We start from the raw sequence: 21,714 nt of genomic DNA, 5'->3' as shown, positions 1-21,714 counted from the left end.
AGTGCTTTATTATGGGCAATTGTTGTCAGAGCACCATTCCAGTTAGTATAGTAAGAAGCTGGAGTAAAGATATCCTAAGCTCCTGTAGAAAAACTCTTCTTTATTACTGAGGTAAGGAGGTCACTGCCAGGCATCTCACACCTTCAGAAATGTTCATGTTCTTTCTTTCATCTGTGGCCCTTTAAGCTCCATTCAGCCACGGTTCTGCAAAGGGAACACAAGATGCTTGGCTTGAAGTCTCATGGTTAATAACTCATCAGCATTTGCAGCTGATGTAAAAGCATAACACTGCTCCTACGAAGCAGGAAACGTCATTCAAGAACTTAAAGGCAGAGCCAAAGCCTTCTACACAGACATGGCAATTCCTGTAGGCAAGTGAGAAAGCCAAAGGGATTTAACAAAAAACAACACTCTCTTCTCTTGGAGACTGAAGAATTTACCCTTGTTAGTATTTTCTGGCCTCATGAAGTTCCAGGAAAAAACTTAAAGGATGAAAACTACAGAATGAAAGGCATAATACAGAACAGATCACGAAGTGCTTTACATGTAAACACTGCTGCTGAAAGCCTGATCATCAGCTGAAGGCCCACAGCAGTCAGAACTGTGGGCACAATCCCACCTGCAGATCATCCATTCTGGAGATTGTCCCACCTGGAATACTGTAAGCACAGCAGCCAGCAAAGCTTTCAGCTCTATATTTGTTTTTCTTTCTGGTCCCAAAAAAAAAGGGGGGAGTGTGGGAGTTTGGAGGGCAAGCGGTGTTAACACTGGCTTCCTATTCAAAAATTCTGCAGCACTGCAATGTGAGCTCCAAGCTCTGCTTCAAAGGGATTGCAGAAGCCAGCATACAAATATTGGACATGTTTGGGCTGGCTAGGAAAATTTAACAGAAAAGAAACCCTGTAATCAAAAGTTTACCCACTTTTAAAGATATTTTTAGTAGAGACAGTGACATATTTATGCCTCAATATTACCTTCCTTTGTAAGTAAACATAAGAGTTGTGTAATTCACAAATGCATATTTCATCAAGAGACTGCAGAGGTGTCAAAAAGACAGGAACAGAGCTCAGACTCAAAGCTGTCATCAGAAGAACATGTAAACCTGTATATTTAATTGTTGATACAGCCCATGCCTTTTCCTCTCATTAGTTTTATCAAGTCCCAGCTGTGAAGATTCATGCTTCCTACTCTGCCTTGCATCCTACTCTACCTTGACAGCAACCCTCAGACTAGCCACATTCTTCCAATTAAACAAGTATTCTGCCCTTCCATGCTCATCACTAGAATTATTTGGCATCAACAAGAGGGTGTGGGTGTATTTTTGCAATTTAGAAGCATGACACCCACAGGTTACAACAGCACTGCAACCCACACACTGGGAGGCTGTGTTCCAGGACTCACTCTGCAGAAGTCTGTCCAGCCTCAGCTCAGGTAACTCATTCAGGCACATGGCCCTAAGCCCCCAGTCTACAGCAACCTTCCAGCACTCCTGCTGCTCAGCAAATCCAAGGGACTTGGAAGTTCTCTTCCACAGAGGAACGCACCACTAAGTAAAAAGTGTGTACTCTGGCAACCTCCACAGATCACAAAATGATGACTGTGGTAATTTCTTGTACTGTAATGGCAATTAACTGAATAATTTTTAAAGCTTTTTTAAAAAAAATAAAAAGCCAACTTTAATTTTTAAAAAAAGTTATAATTAAAGGAACATCAGTTTATTTAAATATCAGTTACTTTTAACAGTTCATTTTACATCAGGTGTTTATAGCTTCACTATATTTGAGCTACACATCTGTCCTCATTGTCTGATGCCACCAAGAGCTGGAACCACTACTCCTGTTTTTTCCCCTCCTTACTGGCCATACAGCACATTCCTAGTCTTGGCAGGGTGATACAGACACACCCACGTTGGCCAACACATCATCATCACAGACCCAACCAAAATTACTGGGTCTGCTCTTCATACCTGGCTTCTTCACGCGCAAGTCATTAGGATGTCAATTACACCTTCAGCCATGCCAATGTGTAATCAGTAACCAAACCTAAATCACATTAATTAGAGTGGGGAATGCAAAATGCAGGAGATGGAAGTCAAACACTTCAAGCTGTATACACAACCTTTAAATGCACAATTTTACTAAATACAGGAAGTCCTAAGGGTTTCCTCTTATTTCAAAGTAACAGCAAAAAGCCCACAGAGAAAAGACTGGGTCTCCTTCAGAAGAGGGAAATTAAACTGGTGTTACTGATTACACAGTTGTTTGATACCGAAACAGAAACAAACACCAGCCTCACCACCTCCAAATCAAATGAAGCAAGGCAGAGGTTGGGCAATCAAATGTAACAGCCCTTCATAGCCCACAACAGGCAAAACATGCACTGTATCAATTCTTCATTAGAAGAAAATGGTTAGGGATTACTTACCCTAGCTATAAACAGCTAAAGGATATTCAATTAAACCATCAATAAAAGGCCAGTTTGCCTCAACTAAATGCTTTATCTAAAAAGATGTGATTATTGCATGCAGAAAGTCACTTTTCTTTTTTCTGTTAAATCACAGATTTATATAGAAGCTATGTGAATATAGATGGGTTTTGCATGATGAAAGTATGTCTCAACCCTCTCTCAAGAAAAATTACATAAGAAGCCAAGGCTCCCCTATTTTTAATTCTCATCGGTATGTTTCAAGTTCCTGACAGTGATAAAACAAAAATTGCTATTTCTTTCTCCAAATCCTGTATGCAAGCTAGTAGTCCTAGTTATCACAGCTTCCAGACATGTGTTACATCTTTTAAGGCATTTTCCATTTCAGCAATGATTTGATTACATACCATAAATTTCATCTCAATGATAGACAATGAGTTTAATCAGTTTGCAATTCTTAGTTACACTGACTGTCTACAATAGATTTTCTCATTTCATTTTGACAGAAGACTGTATTTCTGCACAGGTGAAAATTCATCAGCAAGCAACAGAAAGCCAATGCTGAGATTTATTTGCAATACACAGAACTAATAATCACAAAACAGCTAGAGAAGATGGTTTTGTTCTTCATCACCTCAAAATGGTACATTTCAAGCAGCTTCATTTGCTCCTTTCCTCAACCCACACCTTCCTTTTTGGAGCTTATCAGATGATCAAAATTTGGATTTGCTTGGCTGATGCAGTCACAGGCTGGACAGCTGACGGAGCAGTCACTTGGGGGCTGGTGGAATATTAAACAGCTCCCTTCCTTCTGCCTTTCCCTAAAGGAGACAATCAAGTGATGCCTTCTCTCCCCATCTGCTGTTCCTCACAGATCTGTGGGAAAGGAGCATCTGCCAAATGAAGTCATCACCGACAGAGAGATTCAAAAGCTACTAAAGGAAAGTACAGATAAAGGCAGATCTACTGCACAAATTGCATTTCCTGAGAAAAACTAGTGACAGAGACTTCTTGTTTCAAGATAAAGACAAATTTCCCAATAGTGAACTAAGTTTGAATTTCCTTTCAGAAAGATGCTACAGAATGGGTAGGAAAAAAAAAAAAAAAAAAAATTAAAAGAAGCTCGAACTGGATCATTAAAAACAAAACAGAACTTTGCATACCCTGTGAATGAAGAACCAGACTACACAACAATAAAAATATACCAAGAGTCTGATTACTGAAATACAGAGATCAGCTTGGCTTCAGACCTTCAAAATATAGAAGAGCATATAAAAACAAATAGCACAAGGAACACTCAGAAGTAAAGCATTCTCTATTTTAGTCTTCAATGCTGTTCAAGAATATTTTAAAAATTTACCTGAGTTAATGAATAAGCCTAAAATAAGCCACCAAAAAGCCTTAAAATTTCACATCAAGTGTAATATTGTATTTACTACTAACATAGCAAACAGCATCATCATATATATATATATATTCCCCTATGAATGAGCCTTTAAGTATATATGTGCCATGCTGGGGAAAAGCTAATTTTTCCAAACCTTGGGCGCAGTACAAGTGACTAGTCATGAGAATGGATCCTGCAAATACAAGAAACAACTGTACTAAGACCACTGTGGTTATTCTTAGCAACTTAAACTCCTCTCTGCACCACTTCTGACAGCTGTCCAACAGCTGATTAGCTGAGTGCACATAGAAACCACCTTCACCCATGAGGTGGACTTGAGGTTTTATTCAGGATCATGATGATGTGGAGCAATACCTGCTCTGAAATACTGCCTTTGTCTCCTGATGGACTTCTCTGTCAAGCAGAAAACCCCAGAATAAACCACAGGGATTCTTTACCAGGACTGGCTTAGCGGCATGCAAGCCACTTTGCAGCTCATATCACACATTAATGGACAGAAGAGGAAAGCTGAAGTTCATAAACAGCTCCTGAGCTGCTCCTCCCAGGTGTGAGTGACAGAGCTGGTGCTGCAGAGCCTGTATCACTACACCCCGCCTAAACATCTTATACCATCAGGCTCATCAGCCAAGCTGCAAATAAATTAAACCACTATCTCATGTTCTTGGTTCAGATGCTTCCTCCTCCACCTCACCTATATTTACCATGCTGACTTATAAATATGGGCCCACACAAATCTTGGGTTCATTGCTGAGTATTGCAAACAGCCCTGAAATGGCTGGAACAGGTGGGTATTGCACTGGCTTTGGCCCAGAGGTGATGTTGACTTGTGATCCTATCAACCCACTGCTCCACCAGCCTGCAATTTCACTTATTCCAACAGAAAATGGAATATGAGAGTTCCTCTCCTTTGCACAAATAACACACACAGAGCTATCTTTTATATAGGAAACCATCATTTCCTTGCTAGAAAGAGAATCACCAAATTGTAACTGAGAGCATAAGGCTAGACAGTCATTTTGTAACCAGAACTGACAGTTGCAGAGCTAACCACCTTTGGTGAATCAAAAGAAAAGAATTACTAGAGTGAGGGAGGGAAACTTGATTCTGTTATCTCTTAAATTATTCCATCTCCCCTTTTAGCCACTTAATGCCCAAGACTTAATGACTTCAATAACCAGCAGTCTTTCCAGATGGTCAACAGAAGCACAAAAGGTTATAAAATACCAATAATAGAAGTTTGGATACTCATGACAACTTTCTTCAAAAAATTAAAATAATTTTTAAATTAGTAGTTACACAAACACTATCATTGTCTGTTACAAACTCCTGAGCAATCTGATTCTTCATTCCTCTCCCTAACTTCTTTCTAGCACTGTACATAAACCCAAATCAAGAAAAGGGTTTCTGTCCAATTATTTTAATTTACTCATCAATTTACTCTAATTTAGTCATAATTAGGACTACAGGAAGAAAAACCCTAGTGACAAAGGAGAACAAGTATCCCCAGAATAGTCCCAAAGAATCCCAAGTAGGTACACAAAATGGTTTTATTGAAAATATTAATAACTGTATGAAACAAGATAAGGAAAATATTGCATAAAACCCCAAAACTAATTTACAGGATATAAATCACACTAGCTCTATTTGTATTTTTTAAAAATCCTTTAAAACCATCTCAGCAATGAGACACTCATTTCCATATTCAAAATTAAGTTTAAAAAGACAAACAAACCCCCCACAACAATGACAGGTATCAAGAATTTCTGAGACAAATTTTGCTCAAATGAAGTGAGGCACTCAACACATCCACAGCTGGAAATGAAATCATGGATTTGACAACTATAGGAACACAACCCCAGAGCAGAGTCCAACATCCATCACCTAATTGCTAATGTGGCCCTGCATTATGATAAACATGGTAACAATAGAGATATTTAATTTATCACTCTGTTTGTACAGATTTTTGTTTGGGGTTTTCTTTATTTCACTGGTTGCCTAAACCCAACAGATCCTGCTCATGGTAGGTTCTAAACACAGGCAAGAGAAGGTTCAGCTCCTTCATTTCACAGGTCAACTCCTCTTGGCAGCCCCTGCACTCCCACCTCCAGCACAGCTGCAGGATGTGCTGCCTCACAGCACTCACTCTGCTCAAGGCAAACACAAGCCTTTAATGCGGGAGCATTTCCACCTGCCCTCTGGCATTTCCTGTATGCACTTTCCACCTATTCTGTAGGTTAGGAGGAGGATTTTTCCTCTGTTTGTCGAGTAGAGTACCTAGCTGAACGGCGTGTTTAAATAATGCCAAAGGTCTGCAACATGCCAAGCCTTCCAAACTCTGTATATCCTGCTTACTCCTTTTTCCCTTCTTTTTTTAAGAGAACCAGTATTTAACTGGCAAACAGCTTGCTACTGAATGTACATAATTACTGTCCAGTGTGCAGGTTAAAGAACGCAGTGCAGTAAACACAAGAAACCACAAGTATTTTTATTATACAGACACTCCTGCAGATAGTTAATGTAAGCCATCTATTTAAATCCTGAATTCGGAGAATCCCACACTACCATAAAATAAGGAAGGAGAACATGAAGTGCCAGCAAAATATAACTAATATGCCCATCATAAAACTAATCAGGCAACTGAAAACTACATGCAGCAAAATTAAGATTTCAGATACAAGAACAGTGCAGAATAAGATCACAGTTAAAACAGGACAGAATTTTTTTTTCACATATTTGATACATCAAGGTATAAGTATTCCTTATCTTTTTTTCTCTTCTTATTTTTTTGTCAGAACCAGATCCAAGTGTACTTACAAATCGTCACTTACAGACTGGAAACAAATATTATGTTGCCTTCTTTCCAACATCTCCCACAACTGGGGATAAGATTTGCATTCCAGCACATTAAGTGCACAAATGCCACAACAGACTGCAATGACAGTGCACAACAAAGCAGTATGTGATCCTTTTATTCACAGCCTAAGTTGAAATCATTCCCAATAAATCAGTAACAGTTTTGTTACCAAGTTCTGAAGGTATTTGAACCCTCCTCCTTTGGGACAATCTCATCATGCAAATGAACATATACAGGCCTCTCCCAGGCATCGAGACACTTCAGTTTGGGAAGTGGAGCATGTTATCCAGTGTGAAAGAACCCCACACAGGAAGGGTTCAGCACAAAAGTGCTATTTGCACTTAAGCTGATAGAGCAAGTTGATCACAAATCTCTCCAATAAAATGTTCCACCTAGCTTAGCTCCTTCTTAGCCTATGAAATCTCATAAAAAGGGATCCCGTTACATAAAAGAAAGAAGACAAACACTGTATAAGCATCTTACAAAGAAATAGAAGAAGTTATCTTAGAATTCTATAAACTAAAATTAAAAAAAAAAAACCAATAATCCTTAGAATCACTGGCAGTAAGACACAGTAGCAATTTCAGTGAAGCAATATAGCTACTGTTTCAAAATTCCTAGCTGGCATTGTGGCGCTCATTCAGGGCCAAAGCAGACATTCAGCATCAGGAAGGAATCCTTACCTCTCCAGCAAGGTTTTACGTTGCAGGGAGCAGATGCAGCTCTCGCAGAACCTCTGTTACACAACTGCAACGATCCATGACAAGTTAATGCCAGCAGCACTGCTTGGTGCATCACCTGTGCCCCTCAATTCCCAAGTACTAACAGCAGCCATCAACATCCTCTAATGAGTCTACAGCTACAACCTGCAAAGTTGTAGTGCAGGATGAACACTCACAACAGTGAAAAGAAAATGTGTTCCTTTTTTGTACTCTTGACTTCTTACAGACAGGTACAGTGTATTTATAGCACACCACCTATAGAGATTTAAGGAAAACAGTATTTATTGAGGTGCCAATAGTAAATCGTTTTGCATATTCATTGCAACACTTGGGATGCAGCTACAAATCTATTCAGAATTTCCTCAACGCAGTTTCTTCCATCAGTGTGATGGCTACTGGACTGCAGCCCATTTTGCCCTCACTGCCAGTTTATTCACTCTGTACAAGCATTATTACACTGATAGAATTGGTCACAGCAGCACATCCTGTTCTCTAACAAACCAACTAGATAAGGTCCAGGCTCCAAAGTGCTACAGGCAAGAAACAAAACTCCTAAGAGTATACTAACATGGCAATGGGAGGAAAAATAGTGTAGTAAACAAAAGTGACAAAGAAATAATAGATTTAGAGAGCCTTCTTTATAAATCACATGTGGTTTATATTCCCTGTAACCCAGCTGAATGAAAGCTTTCCTTCCTATTAGTAAAAGGTTTATAATACAAAGAAGTTTTATTATATGAAAAAGTAACATATTCCTCAAACACTGCCAAATTTGAGTCCCAAGAGGCAATTTGACATTAATCATCTGTTCAACACTGTATGTGTTTCAGACAATCTCTTGCCAGTCCTTCCACTTCCGCTTTTCCTGTATGTCGCATTCCCAATATTGTGGTCTTCCACAAAATAATACCACCTTTTCCTTTTTGGTTATTATCACTTGTATAGTTTACTTGCTACTAAATGTCTAAAGAAAAGTTTAAGGGTTTTTTTTTGTTTTTTTTTTTTCTGGTACCTGCTATCTCTCTCTGTTTTATTTGCAGAAGCAGTGCTAACAATATCAGGTTGATCCCTCAGAAAGTCTTAAGACGATTGCTCACTCCTTGAACAAAACCAATTTCATTAAGATGTTAACCTTAAAAGCTACTGAAACCAGGACTATAGTTACAGATCTGGGCAAGACTAAGTTGTGGAAAGTGAAACTGAGCACACAAAGGCTACAATAAACCTGGAGGACAAAAAGTAGAAATATGTTGGCTATGAAATTTAAAAAGTGGAAGATGAAGAGAAATTAAAAGATTATAAATGCTAAAAAAAATCCCCTTATGTTCAATAGTTAAAACTATGGACAAAGAGCACTTCTTTTTAGAAAAAAGCTTTTCAAAACTTTGACATTTGAACCATCACTTTGTGAAGTAATTCTTCAGCAAGAGTAGCAGCAATGTACAATCCTAAATAGTTTTAAGATGCCTGAAAGAGTTACAAGAGCATTTAAACAAAAGCATGTTAAATAAAGCAACTGATAAGACTCATACAGGTTTCCTCTAGTTCAGTGAAGCTGTCTTAGATTTCAGGTAAGTTTTTGTCCCAGCTTTATAAGGAAGTAACTGGAAGTACAAAGTCCTTCCTACCAAAGAGGGATGCACAGTCCAGGAAACTTGCTAACCATTAATTAAACTAGTAAGAAGGAACACTTGGACAGGCCTACAAACTAGTTTTAACACACTATAAATATATATACACACCGAATTTAGAAGGCTTGTATTATGAGGAGGCATTTTTGCTAGCATTGTCAGGTCTAACAGAATTATCATTTTAAAAAGAGATATAAAGTTTCCAGACAAAATTTAAGCAGGGACTGGAATCTCTTAACTGATCTTTTTGAGATGCAAGCCTCAGCACGCTCTTCCAAATTCTGAGATGGTTGCGCAGCTCTCCATGGCAACCCAGGATACATGAGCCCCGGAGTCACTGGCAAGAATTTAACAGCAACAGCATTAGGCTGCAAAAGCTTCTAAAGCAGAAGAAAGGCCACAGCTTCAGGGTGGGATAAAATTTGTGTCTCGGCTATCGGGTCAAAAAAGGGTTAGAGAGCAATTTCTGATTTACTCCTCCATTTAAAAGTGAAAAAGCAAGAGAAGCGCAGGAACTACACTAGCAAGACCTACAGATAAATGGGACTAGGTTGGGTAGGATCAGAGTTTAGATATGCCACAGCACAATGCCTAACTCAAACTCTCGAACAAGAGTTCAGAGCTTGCTCTATGTGTACCTCACTTCTCGCGTTATGCTTGCATATGCTTTGGTTCCGGTTCTGTCACCAGCCTGTTTCGCTCCTGCCCTTACGCCTTTATTCACCCATGCCGCTAGCAGCGGAGCCCAAAGCCGCCCGAAGCACAGCCCTGCGGAGCCGCCTCCAGGGCGACCGCGGCTCACCGCGCCGGGCACGGGCACGTCCTGCCTTTGTTCGCCCAGGGCGCCCGGCGGCTGCGGCACCCGGCACCGCGCTTCATTCGCAACACGCCGCCCCGCTCGGAGCCCCGTTCTGGCACCCAGCGCTCCCCGCCGCACCGCTCACCTGCGTGCCGGGCCGGCGGGGCTGCGAGGGGCCGGCGGGGCTGCGAGCGGCCGGCGGGGCTGCGAGCGGCCGCGTCTGCGTGCGCCGGGCCGGCGGGGCCGTGAGGGGCGGCGAGCCCCGCCCGCCCACGCGCAGCCGCTGCTCGAACCCGCCAATCGCCGCCGCGCGCGCCCGGCCGCGGGGGCGCGGCCGCCAACGGCCGGCGCGGCCGCATCATCCGCACGGGCCAATGGCGGCGGCGGGCGGGCCCCGCCGGGCCGGAACGAACGGCACGGCCGCGCTGCTGCGCCGGGACCCGCAGGAGAGCGAGGCTGCAAGCTCGCCTCTGCCGCCCCGAGCGACTGCAGATAAGGTGAAACAACGCTTTTATGAGTTGCGTTTTATTTGATGCACGGGGACGAGAAGTAAATTGGGAAAAAAGTTTATGGTCTTTCTCTAGAGCATAAGCTAAAGAAACACTTTAGAGTGGCGGGGAAATGGGGTTGGGGGATTTGTTTGCGTTTTTCAGCCTGAGGTTGAAGTCTAGTACCACTCGTGGCTCTTTTACCAAGTTTTTTTTTTTGTCTGTACGACTACAGCCGGGTTAACGAGCAAGGACAGGTAGCTGGCAGCAGCTGCTGCTCCCGATGCTTTTGTCATTTATGTCTTATTTCCTCCAGCAGAGTTACACTAGTGCAAATAGGGAAGCATCCATGTCAGTAGGATTGTTCTAAAACGACTACAATAGGCAGATAATTAAATATTAAGTACCTAAATAACTAGGTATTATTGTCATATATAGTTGAGTATAAAATAACTATTAATCATACATTCCAGATTTTGATCCATGCAGTAATAAAAGCTCTGTCCACAACTGGCAAAGCAATGGCATTGATATTCTAAATAAACTGGATATGAAGACTACAAAGAAGTGCAAACTGCTAGACTGGATGAAAGCCCAAATGAATAATTCATTTTTGGATGCATTAGACTGTAGCACAGAGGCAACTGAGGAGGAACATGATTACTTAGTTTATGATGGAGATACTGGAATAGGCTGTAAATATAACAATAATTCAGATAATTTGAATGCCTGTAGTTGTACAAAAGATATTTCTGGTATTTTAAACTTAGACAGTTCGGAAGAGAACAAAAACATAAAAGCAGCAGCCAATTATGAAATTCTTCTACAGCCTGAAGAATTCTCCAGTCATCACAGAGGCACCAGAGGAACAACTGGAGTTCCAATTGAAATGCCTGGAAATGAAGCTTCCTTTCAAAAGGAACTACCCGTTGGTAGTTCCAGTAAGCCAGATAGCAAAGAACATGTAACTACCTCCAAGATGTCCAAGGTCCTCCTGTGTCATTTTCCTAGGGAGGAATTACTAAGCACATGCCACTTAATTGAATGCGAGACAATACCAGAGGTGTCCTTTACTGAAAGTATCGATGACACTGGGAGCAAGCCTGAGCCTTCAGAACACAGCAAAGGCTCTTTAGTGTATGAACAATGGGCAGCGAGCTCTGAGGAGTACCCCTTAGAAAAGCACAAAGAAGTAAAGGCTTGTGACAAAGATGGAAACTTGTTAAATGGAAATAGATCCGTTTCAAATAAACCTATTTTTTCTTCTGGTCAGTGTGGGTGCAGACAAGAATACTCACAACTGATTAATGAGACTGGAGATACACACACCTTTCAAAACATGAAAGATGAGAGAACCCTGTTTAAGAGAACAGTTTCACCTTGTGAGCTCAAATATGGCCAAGGGCAAGCTCACTACTGCCTTCCTGACTTCTCCGAAGTTGCTTCACAAGTTCAAGTACCAAAGAAACCTGACAATATTACCTCAGTTCCTTCAACTGAGAGAGCAAAACCCTTTCCTGTTTTGCAAAGTAAATCAGTAACTGTGAACAATACTTTGGAAAATAAGAATTACTTCAATTCTGCTGAAGTAGAGAATCAAGAAGAAAGGAGTATTTCAGAACTGCTCCAACAGCTACAGGTAATTAGGATACTTGAAGAAATGCTTCATACTGGCTAAGAGTGGTTTATTGTAAGAAGATATTATCCCATAAAATCTAACATGACTAGCTCTATAGGCACTCTGTAGGTATCAGTGAGTACATCATCTGACTCAAAAACTACTTTACAAATAAAGTTCTGTGAAACTGACTTTATACAGAATTGTCATTACCAATTATTTAAAAGCTGAGTATTATTTAATGCTCCAGTGTTAAATACTGGAGTATTGTTTGTAATGATAAAGCATCCTATCAAGTCATTAGGAAATCCACTATAAAGTGTTATTTCTAGTGTTAAATGTTTAAATTCATAAAAAATACTTCAAGTACATTTTTAAGAACAAGTATTTTGTACTTTGCCCATGTTAAGACATCTTTGCCTTTTTTCACATCTAACACTCTGAGACTGGTATTTATTGACAAGTCAATTCTTTCTAAAGGATTTTTTTGAGAGCAATATTTCTCTTACTGCTGTGAATTTATTTTAAATCTTGTTAGTCATCAGATAACTGCTGCTCAATTTCATGCCCTGACATGGAGCTCACACACTGGGTTTTAGAAGTTCTTAATTCTGTTCTTAGATTTACATCTTAGTAAATTGCTTGAGATACAAGTTTTAATAGTTTTCCCTATTATTTCCCGGCTTCAAATGAGATGCTGACACAGCATGCTGACATCCAGAATCATATTGACCATCTGAGATTTAATCCTAAGGTAAATCTCTCAAAATACTTTTTTTTGAAGTAATTCTGCTTTACCTCTAGGACTATGACTATCCTCTAAAACTATTTTGTCACATTCGTATTATATTTTCCCTTTTCCTCTATATTTTCACAACACAGAGAAGTACTTTAGGTATTTATACGAGACTTTACATGTCTGTCAACTCAGAAAACTAAATGGTACTGTTACAATAAACATTTAATTAATATTTTGTATTTTGAGTTAACGTTTTTTGTCCAGGTCCATAAATGTTCTAGACATTGTCTCTATAATGAAGGTTTTTATTTTAACAGATACTTCCTCTGTCAGACTTTGCAAATGCCAACACTGCCATTTCCTCAGGACACACTGGGACATCACCTGACATCATCGCATTACGTGCTCCTGTCCCTGTACAACCTACACACAGTTTGCTTAAAGCAAGTAAATAAAATTACAGTAGCTATGCAAATGACTATTTAATGCAATTTGATTACATTTTTGGGCCAAAATTGCAGTTATCAATCTTACCTTTTATGTTATAGGACTGCAGCCTGGAACAGCAGCATCAGCACTACCAGCAGCTGGGACAGTAAAAGCACAGTATCTAAATCCTTCTGATTCACTGCCAGAACTAACACTAGGAGAAAAGATGTCTCAAATACTAAAGGATCAGACAGAGCAACTGACTAAGAAAGTAAGAACTCTGTTTTAATATATACTTTGCACTGATGCTCAAATTCCATACTCTCTTGACAAATTTGTTTAAATATAATAATCAAGTCTAATATTTTGTCTTGAAGGTCGAAGACTTCTCTAAGCATATGATCCAGGAAACACTCTTTTTACAAGACAAATACCTGGTAAATTAATTTATGTATTTTGAGCTATCTTGAGCACTTGAAATGGCTGTAGATTTACAATTTTCTGGCAAGATTCTTGATGCTTACCTGAAGTGGATATTTACTCTTCAATTCAGACTGAAGGTATGAGATTAGGAAGCAAAAATGAAGGTGTTCAGTAGGTGGACAAATTCTTAAATCTTTTAAGGATTATGACTTAAAACTATTAATAAGAGGCCTGAAGTTGCCACATAAGTTAGGAATTTTGATATGTAGGGCATTCGTTCAGAATAATTTTTATTATTTTACTTGGACACAATAGAGCAGCACAGAGTATTAGGTGAATATACAAAATGCAGTCCTGTTTCAATTCAGAGAAATAGCAAAATTCTTCCCAACAGCACTGCAAATAACATCTGGCTTACATAGCAAGACATAGTGATAGCTACTTCTACTAAGTTATCATGACATTTTGTATTAAATTATTTCTTATTGATGAAGGCATTAAATCAACTGAAAGGATACCTTGATGCCTTGGAAAGAAATTATTTAAAAGCTAGAGAAGAGCACCACAACTTACAGCTGCAGAACTACAAGGACAAGCCTATCAACCTTGGAGAGTTTGATCCTGAGAGGTTAGAAGAGAAATGCTAAGTAGTACATCAGTCTATTTTCTTTGAGTGTCTTACAGATTTTGCTTCATTTATCCATTAGAGTTTTCCTGAAGTGAAAATATTATCTTAATGTGGTAAACTATAAGTTGTTTGGCCAAAATTCACCTTGGGCTTTATATATCCTACTTGTAATTGGGATATCTATTTGAATAATTTAAATACTTAAAAGGGACTCTAACAACTCCATACATCTTATTGTTTTATTTTATGGGAAATGTACTGCAATGTCCACCATGGTTTTCATGGTAAGAAATAAAAGTTCACTTTAGAGAGTTTTAAGTAACTGTGAGTTGTGATTGAATTTAGAAGGGTGGAAGGAGGAATATTCAGACTTGGCATGCTGCTTGAAGACATTCAAGAACAAATGGATGGCAGCAAAGGCAGCCTGTCATCGTTACTGACTTCCTATGAATCTGCCCAATCTTTCTGTGAGGTAACTGGCTTTTATTAAACACTACAATTATTCTGTTTTATTAATGTAAGCCTTGAGAATCTAAGTGCAGTTGTGTGATTGTATGTTCTCCTCTAGTAAGAGCATGATGCTTTTAGATAGCACATTATTTCAAAAGAAAATATTTTTAATGAAATATTAATTTCATAATATTAAATAATATATATAATGTATATTAACTTCATAATAGTAATTAACTGTAACAGAAACCTAAGTATAAAAACTAAACTATACTGAATTTTCTTACTTCCAGTTTCAAAAGCATTTATTTCACAGTAAGAAAATATGAGTAGCTAATTTAACTTCTGCAAAGCTGTTTTGGGGACTTAATCACTATCATTTCGTGGGAGGAAAAATTACTTTGTCCAAGATCTTCAGCTGCAGAATTACTAGAAGACCAAACAGTATTGTGCTAGAGAAAATTGGGTTTCTCCCAGGTCATAAATACACATACACACTCCCCCCCCCAAAACAAATCTTGCCATCTTCTACAAATCTACAGGTAAGTCTCAACAAATGCTTTCATAACCAATGTTTTAGGTAACTTGGGCTTCAGAGAAAAATGGTAAGAGAGCCTGAGGAGATGCTGTTTGGTAGGAGTGTTTCCTTGCAATGCAAGGCCCCTGTATACCTGTGTCTATGCTTTGTTACTTTGTACAGAGCTTGGCAGTTTCAGGCACTGCTGATCTTCCACAAACAAGAGGTACTGAAACTCTATTTTTTCACAAGAAGCATAACAGAGAAAGAAGTCAGACAACCGATGTAATCCTACCAGCAAATCAACTTTCTTTAGAAGGCAAAAAGTGCAATCTCTGTCTGCACATGTAAGTGAAAACATGGAAACAGCTGTTGAAGTTTTTTAAAAAAACATACATAAAATTAATTGCTGAATAAGAAAATTAGGATGATTGAAATCTGAAATGCAACACAAATATTTACAGAATAAAAACTGTACAGAATTACATAACTGCATATCTAAGAATTCCTCCTAGCCTGGTCTCCTTACCTTTCTCAGCCTGAAAGTATTTCCTGAAGCCAAAACACCACCATCACTTTCACCTAGGAGTTAAATCGTACTTCTGTATAAAATTCATGACAGCCACACAAATTCAGGATGTGAATAACTAGTCAGAGTACAGTGCCAGTAAAAGATAATATGCCAATATTTATGTGGTATTCTCAATTAAACAAGAAAAGGGAGGAAGGAAATCCTTACATAATTAACAATCTAAACCTTGTGAAAACTCTAACCACCAGCTTCACCCTCCTGGGAAGCATTTTACAGGTGTTAAACATCTCAATGAGATTAGAAAAATAAAATAAGGGGTCCCCCCTTGACCAATCTAAGGTTAAAAAAAGATAACTGAACTAAGTTCCAGTAGAGAAGCAGAGCTTCTGAGAAAAGAATGCATGCAGCGTAGAGCACAGCCATAGTAACCTATATCTGCTTTATTTAAAAGGGCAGGTGTTAATAGTTGCCTAATAAAACTCACCTAAAACTCACTCTTTTCTGTCACTGAAAGAATATTAGTTCAATCTTCTGATTATTATACTCATGGACAGGCAGAAAATTTTCCAAATATACTTGGTGATCCTGTACACCCAAAGTTAAAAATATACATCAAATGACTCAAACAAGGAACTTTGTTCTTTTTTTCTCAGAAGGTACATCTCAAATATTCTTCTAATTACCTAAAGGCATTAAATTAGAACATTAGTAACAGCTCAAAGTTACTAAGACACCAAATAATATTTCATGTATATTGTATCAAAACACTATCAGTGGTAACAGATGGATGTATCTAAGATTTCATACTACTTTACTATTCCAATACAGGATTATCAAGATCTCTACTTTTAAGAATTTTTAACAGCTGTGGGAAGCCAGGGTGCTTTTGTCAGAATGTATCCTTTAACTAAAGGGTTCATTATTTTTCAACTGGTTAATTATTAAACTTTTTACCACTTTTTCAGATAACTGACACAAGTTTTCTGTGAATAAATCTGATTTCTTCTCAATTATGAAGTAATTAATCAATAGTAGAACAAGTTTATAAGTCTCATCATAGAAATACTAAGATATAATTAAAATATTCTGTTTTCATGCTCGAAGAAATACAAACATGCAGGAAGGAAAAACTGGAACATCTCCACTCTTCGTGCAGAGAAAACCAACTGATTTATCAGATACCAACCTGAGTAAGTCATGAAGGCATAAAAAGGTCAGAACCATGCTTAAACCTGCTAGGGAATCCTGTGAAGAAATACATTCCTTTTATGTCTCAACATGAAAATTGTAGTTTTAACAGATGTTACTGCTTAGCAGAGCACAAAACACAAAGAATAAAAAGGAAATTAAAAAGAACACCAGGTCAAATTCACTGTGGAACTCTCAGTGACAGATGAAGAGACAACAGACACATTGCAATGCAATTTTCAGTTAGATATGAATGAAAGATTTTTGACTTGGTCAAACATTGAAACAGTTTGCTCTAGGGAGGCTGTGGCATCTCTGCTCTCAAAGATATTCAAAACTCAACTGGACAGGGTTCTAAGCAACTTCATTTAAGTTGGGCCTGCTTTGAGAGGGGACAGAATCAGATGACCTCCAGAAGTCCTGTCCAACCTGAATTACTTTATAAATCTAATTTAGCTTTCTACATTAAGTTTCCAAATAGTGCCACTACTAACATTTTACATTTTCAAGAGCATGACAGGGATGTGCACAATGCTTTGGTTTTGCTTTTTCTTCTGAGTTGCATTTATTTCATGTTCTAGAAGATTATTCCAAGCTTGACAACTGAGACACTTCATATCAGTCCTTCCACTTTCAGTTTTTGGATTCAACTTTGTTATTCTGCTTAAAAACAATTTTACCTTTCCACTGCACAATATTTTGAAGCTTTTAGTAATGAGCAACTAAAGGAGAATAGCATGAGCTGTCCTACATGCAGTCTGAATATACAGGTTTTCTTACCTTTTTGTCTATCAGTTGTCCTTGACTTTTCTGTGATATCCTTTCAATTTACTATAATACACTGGGATTATTGTTTGTACTGGTTGGTGCAATAGTTAAAGCAGTGCCATACTAGAGCTGCTCAAATTCTCATCCCATTCCTATTATGCTGCACTGTTCCCATTACACTATGGACAGGGACATTGAGAGCTTCATTAAAGTAAAGAAAAAATAAAAAACAGTTTTGATCTGAAAATAAGCACCACCAGAAAATTCCATTCAAAGCTTGCAGACAGGGCTGAAAGCTAATCTTAACTCAATCCCCACTCTCCTGGGGGTGAAAAGTACTTCCTCAAATTGCCGTAGCATTAATGGCAGCAAAAGACTCTGAAATTATGGTGCTGAAAGCCAAATAATTACCTGAGTACATTAGCAAATGCTTCTCATACTTCAGACCTTTTTAACTTATTTTTTCATTTTAGGCAGCAATTCAGAAGACTTCTTAGCCTTTGATTCTTATAATTCACAAAGCAAGGACCTTGTCAACTGTGACAGTAAGTTACAAATCATTAAATATGAGATTAGGTGGAGAGAGACAAGATACAGTGATTGCAAAAAATATTAACATCTACAAGGAAATGTTGCTTATAGTTTTGTTTTTCTAAACTCCACATCTGCTTCCAGGACTTAGATGCAGATGCCCCACAGGAAGCAGAGCTCAAGTAAAACTCAGGAATTACAAAGAGTCTGTTCAGTCTTGTACCCTATGTAGAAAAAGCAGCTCTAGTTCATCCTGTAAGTATGATGTGTAATTAACAAACAAAGGCCAGCTCTTAAGGGGCAGAAAGCCACACTACACATACCAGGACACATTTAATTTAGTATAAGCACTGTATATCCAACTTTTACACACCTGGTCAAGTTTAATTTCCATGCAAACAGATTTAACTTTCTCTGGTACTTTATGAGAGGAATCCCTTTCATATTTCATTCACAGCAGGAATATCTCCTTTTGCAGAGACACATGAAAGGATATGAAAATTAGGCATTACTGTGCCAACTTTTATAGTGCCAGCCATTACCTAAAATAGTATAAACAAGTACTAAAGGAAATTCCAGCTCTACCCGCATATTGTGTGACATGCAAAGTCAAGGGGAGCCTAATTAAAAAAAATTAAATCATCTGAACATGAACTTTTTAAAGTGACTTAGACTCTCTCTCTAACATAAGAAAAAATGCTTAAAGAGAAATATAAAATTTCCTTAAGAAGAAAGCATAAACTAGCTATTTGTCTCTAGCAAGCCTGTGAAACTATAAATCAAAGTAGTATTCATTATTAAGATTATGACACTGATTATTCTACACTTCCCCACTGCATGAAATTGAATATACACCTGCATTCCATTTGCCAACTAAACTCAAGAGCAAGCACGAAAAAGTTAATCTGTCCTCATTTACAAAAAACTTTAAACATATTGAAGTTTTATTCAGCAGTGATAGTTACTTGATCTTTCATTTATGCTAAAGAGAAAAAAAAGTTAAAATACAAAGAAAATTACTTTTTTTTTGTTTTACACATGGCCTCAACAACTCCAGCTTATTCACAGAAGAGAATCTCCACTCAAAAGGCTCAAAAACCTAAACAGCCAGGTGAAGTTGTAACCAGACTTCATGAAAGGTAAGCTGTAGCAATAAATGTGTAGTACAACAAAAAACCCCATTGCTGAAGATTCAGCACGGAAAAAACACACCAGTTATCATAAGCAGGAATAATATTTTATCTTTTGCAGTGCATGTTGTATATTAGAATTTCACTTTTTAGTGAAATTATTTACTTGAAGAGCATGTGTAAACAATTAGATTAGTTCTTCACTCCTAATGTAATGAAGAGTAAAAATGTAACTTCTTTAGCTGACACATTTAGTAATGAATAAAAAAATTCACTTTAAGAAGATTCAAAAGCGGGCCTGTATTATTAGGATGCAGTTCTGTTTGCTACCAATTACTAATCTATAAGTAATAATCCTACTTTTAATTTCTGTTAACATTAAATTACACCATGAGACAGAAACAAAACTGATTCCTAACAGTAGCACAGACTAGACTGAAATGCAAACAAGTGTTGTCACAGTATTTTTTGATAGCTTTATTCAATAACAGTAATTGCCTGGAAGTAGAGCAGCTGCATTTGAGAATCAGTGGCATAGAACACTGAGAGAGAAAGTTACAGCAGCAGCAGAGTGCTGCTATTATGAGAAATTTTCTTAGTCTGCATCCTCGAACATTTTATGTCTTATTGCAATGCAGACAGAACACAATGATAAACTGTGCTTTACAATTCAATGGAAAATTCTACTCACCATAAAATTAATTTGCAACCAAGTGCTATCAAGGTGTATGTATGTGATTCATAGTTTAGAAGTTCTTTTTCTCACTGAAATTGTATTTTATTCTACATATTTTATCTTTAGGAAATCCTCTGTGGCTGCCAAAACCTGCTGTTCAAGCACATATGGTAAAATTATCCTCTCACATCAATACATACCCAGTAAGAAATCTGCACAAAGAAAATCTGCAATTAACATCAGAAACACAAATGCCAACGATTCCTATGCAAATGTAAGCCTTTTGAGTGAAAATTAAAAGCCATATATTTTTCTTGAAAGGATTACCTCCATACATCACGGCACTGTAGAACATCCCATTCTTAGCAAGCTGATTACAATCTAAGCATGTGTAGTGCATTTGAGGGCAAGACAAGAGGGAGTTCAAACCCCAAGCATTTTGGCTTATATGTTATTATATTTCTTCATATAGGTATGAAGGCTTGTTGTGCAACTCAGTCCCTCTATAAATGGTGAAAGAGACCAAAAAATAGCACTGGATCTTATCTTTAGAATTGTGTTTCATATGCTGAAACAGCCTAGCCTAGAAACAGCCTAGCTAGAGGTTTTGAGAGCTACCCACTATCAAAACCTCAAGAAAGCCTTCTCAGTACCAAAAACATGCACCACACTGGAGCTGATACATTAGAAAAGTATAAATATCCCTCAGTTCAAATGAATACATGATCAAAGAGAGAAATAATTAACAGGTACTCCAACTTGAATCCTAGAGCAGTCTATCACAGGACTCAATTTTTACTTCTCAACACATATTCAGAGTGAAAATTACAAACAAAACCTTAAACATCATCTTTTTCAGTACCTATGTACACATTTGCCTTCACTAAGGCCACATTTTATTATTTCCAACAGGTTTTAAGTTCTACTCTGGATCATGCCATAGAGACAGCAAACAGTTTGAAGAAAGCTACAGAGCGAATGGTACAAGCAGTTTCAGAAGATCTAGCTGAAGTTAAAAGAAAACAGTTTTAATTATGTAGTTCAAATGCTATATTGTTCTGCTGGGTGATACTGAAGCATTAGTATCTCTGCAAAAATCAAATTATGAAAACAAACATGAAAAAGTCAGCTAGCTAACTTTGCCAGTTGTTCTGTACCTATTGGTACTAAGCCAAACCAGAGCACACAGGTACTCCACATTTACACTCAGGCTTAGAACTGTAAAACAATTTAATAATTCTACTGAAATTCTTTATTAGGTTGGCTAATCCCCATTACTGTGTACAGATGCCTTCTCTAAGTATTCACTTAAGACAGCTTAATAAAAATTGGCTTAAACAAGCAAAATTGACTTCTGATTTGGATTCCCCCCCACTCCCCAGTGTGAGAATAAATCTGTCATTACTATATATCATTTCTTCTCACACTTCAAGAGAAATCAGCCTCTGCACCCGAGACATCTAGAAGTAAACATGTTAGCATACCAAGTCATAGTCAACACTTGGAATTATTTTGGTTTTAGAGTGCCCTACACTGAGAGCTGTTTGTTTTTAAGAAACCTCCTTGTATGTTGCAATGACTGAATTACACCATTTGTTGTTTATGTATTTGTAACAACTAAATTGATTCTTTCAATTTGATGTTCTTAATTTGTCAGATATATCTGGCTTTGACATTTTAGCTGATGGCAAGTAGGATGGAAAATTATGAAACAATAAAATAATATATATTAAAATACTGTATAAATTTAGTGAGCCAA

The 21,714-nt window shown here is 37.9% G+C and overlaps 2 protein-coding genes across 2 annotated transcripts in view; one reads left to right on the top strand and one right to left on the bottom strand.

Annotated features, from left to right (window-relative positions):
• Window positions 1–115: 115 nt before the first annotated feature.
• The window catches only part of STXBP3 (syntaxin binding protein 3), a 46,062-nt gene continuing 24,463 nt past the window's right edge, over window positions 116–21,714 (bottom strand). Inside the window, exon 20 of the mRNA XM_077785486.1 lies at window positions 116–204. The gene's annotated coding sequence lies outside the window, so the exon portion shown is untranslated. The remainder of the gene's footprint in view (window positions 205–21,714) is intronic.
• AKNAD1 (AKNA domain containing 1) lies at window positions 10,234–21,302 on the top strand. The gene is made up of 15 exons (XM_077785485.1): window positions 10,234–10,335; window positions 10,800–11,965; window positions 12,639–12,698; window positions 13,001–13,130; window positions 13,232–13,383; window positions 13,490–13,549; window positions 14,030–14,163; window positions 14,509–14,635; window positions 15,314–15,477; window positions 16,767–16,852; window positions 18,092–18,163; window positions 18,294–18,404; window positions 19,207–19,288; window positions 20,082–20,229; window positions 20,868–21,302. The coding sequence occupies exons 2-15, from the start codon at window positions 10,877–10,879 to the stop codon at window positions 20,985–20,987; spliced, it is 2,535 nt and encodes an 844-aa protein (XP_077641611.1). The 5' UTR covers window positions 10,234–10,335; window positions 10,800–10,876; the 3' UTR covers window positions 20,988–21,302.

Source organism: Lonchura striata, chromosome 9 (genome assembly GCF_046129695.1).
Source record: "Lonchura striata isolate bLonStr1 chromosome 9, bLonStr1.mat, whole genome shotgun sequence".
Lineage (NCBI taxonomy): Eukaryota > Metazoa > Chordata > Aves > Passeriformes > Estrildidae > Lonchura > Lonchura striata.
The sequence above is the reverse complement of the archived record's forward strand: the minus strand, read 5'-3'. Positions and strand labels throughout refer to the sequence as shown.

What these genes read in the sequence shown, in the direction of transcription:
- AKNAD1 (XM_077785485.1), top strand. Translation starts at nt 10,877, where the DNA reads ATGAAGACTACAAAGAAGTGCAAACTGCTAGACTGGATGAAAGCCCAA. An exon ending in CAGAGCAACTGACTAAGAAA is followed by an intron (nt 13,384 to 13,489) that starts GTAAGAACTCTG and finishes TTTGTCTTGAAG; the next exon opens with GTCGAAGACTTCTCTAAGCA. An exon ending in TTTATCAGATACCAACCTGA is followed by an intron (nt 16,853 to 18,091) that starts GTAAGTCATGAA and finishes TTTTCATTTTAG; the next exon opens with GCAGCAATTCAGAAGACTTC.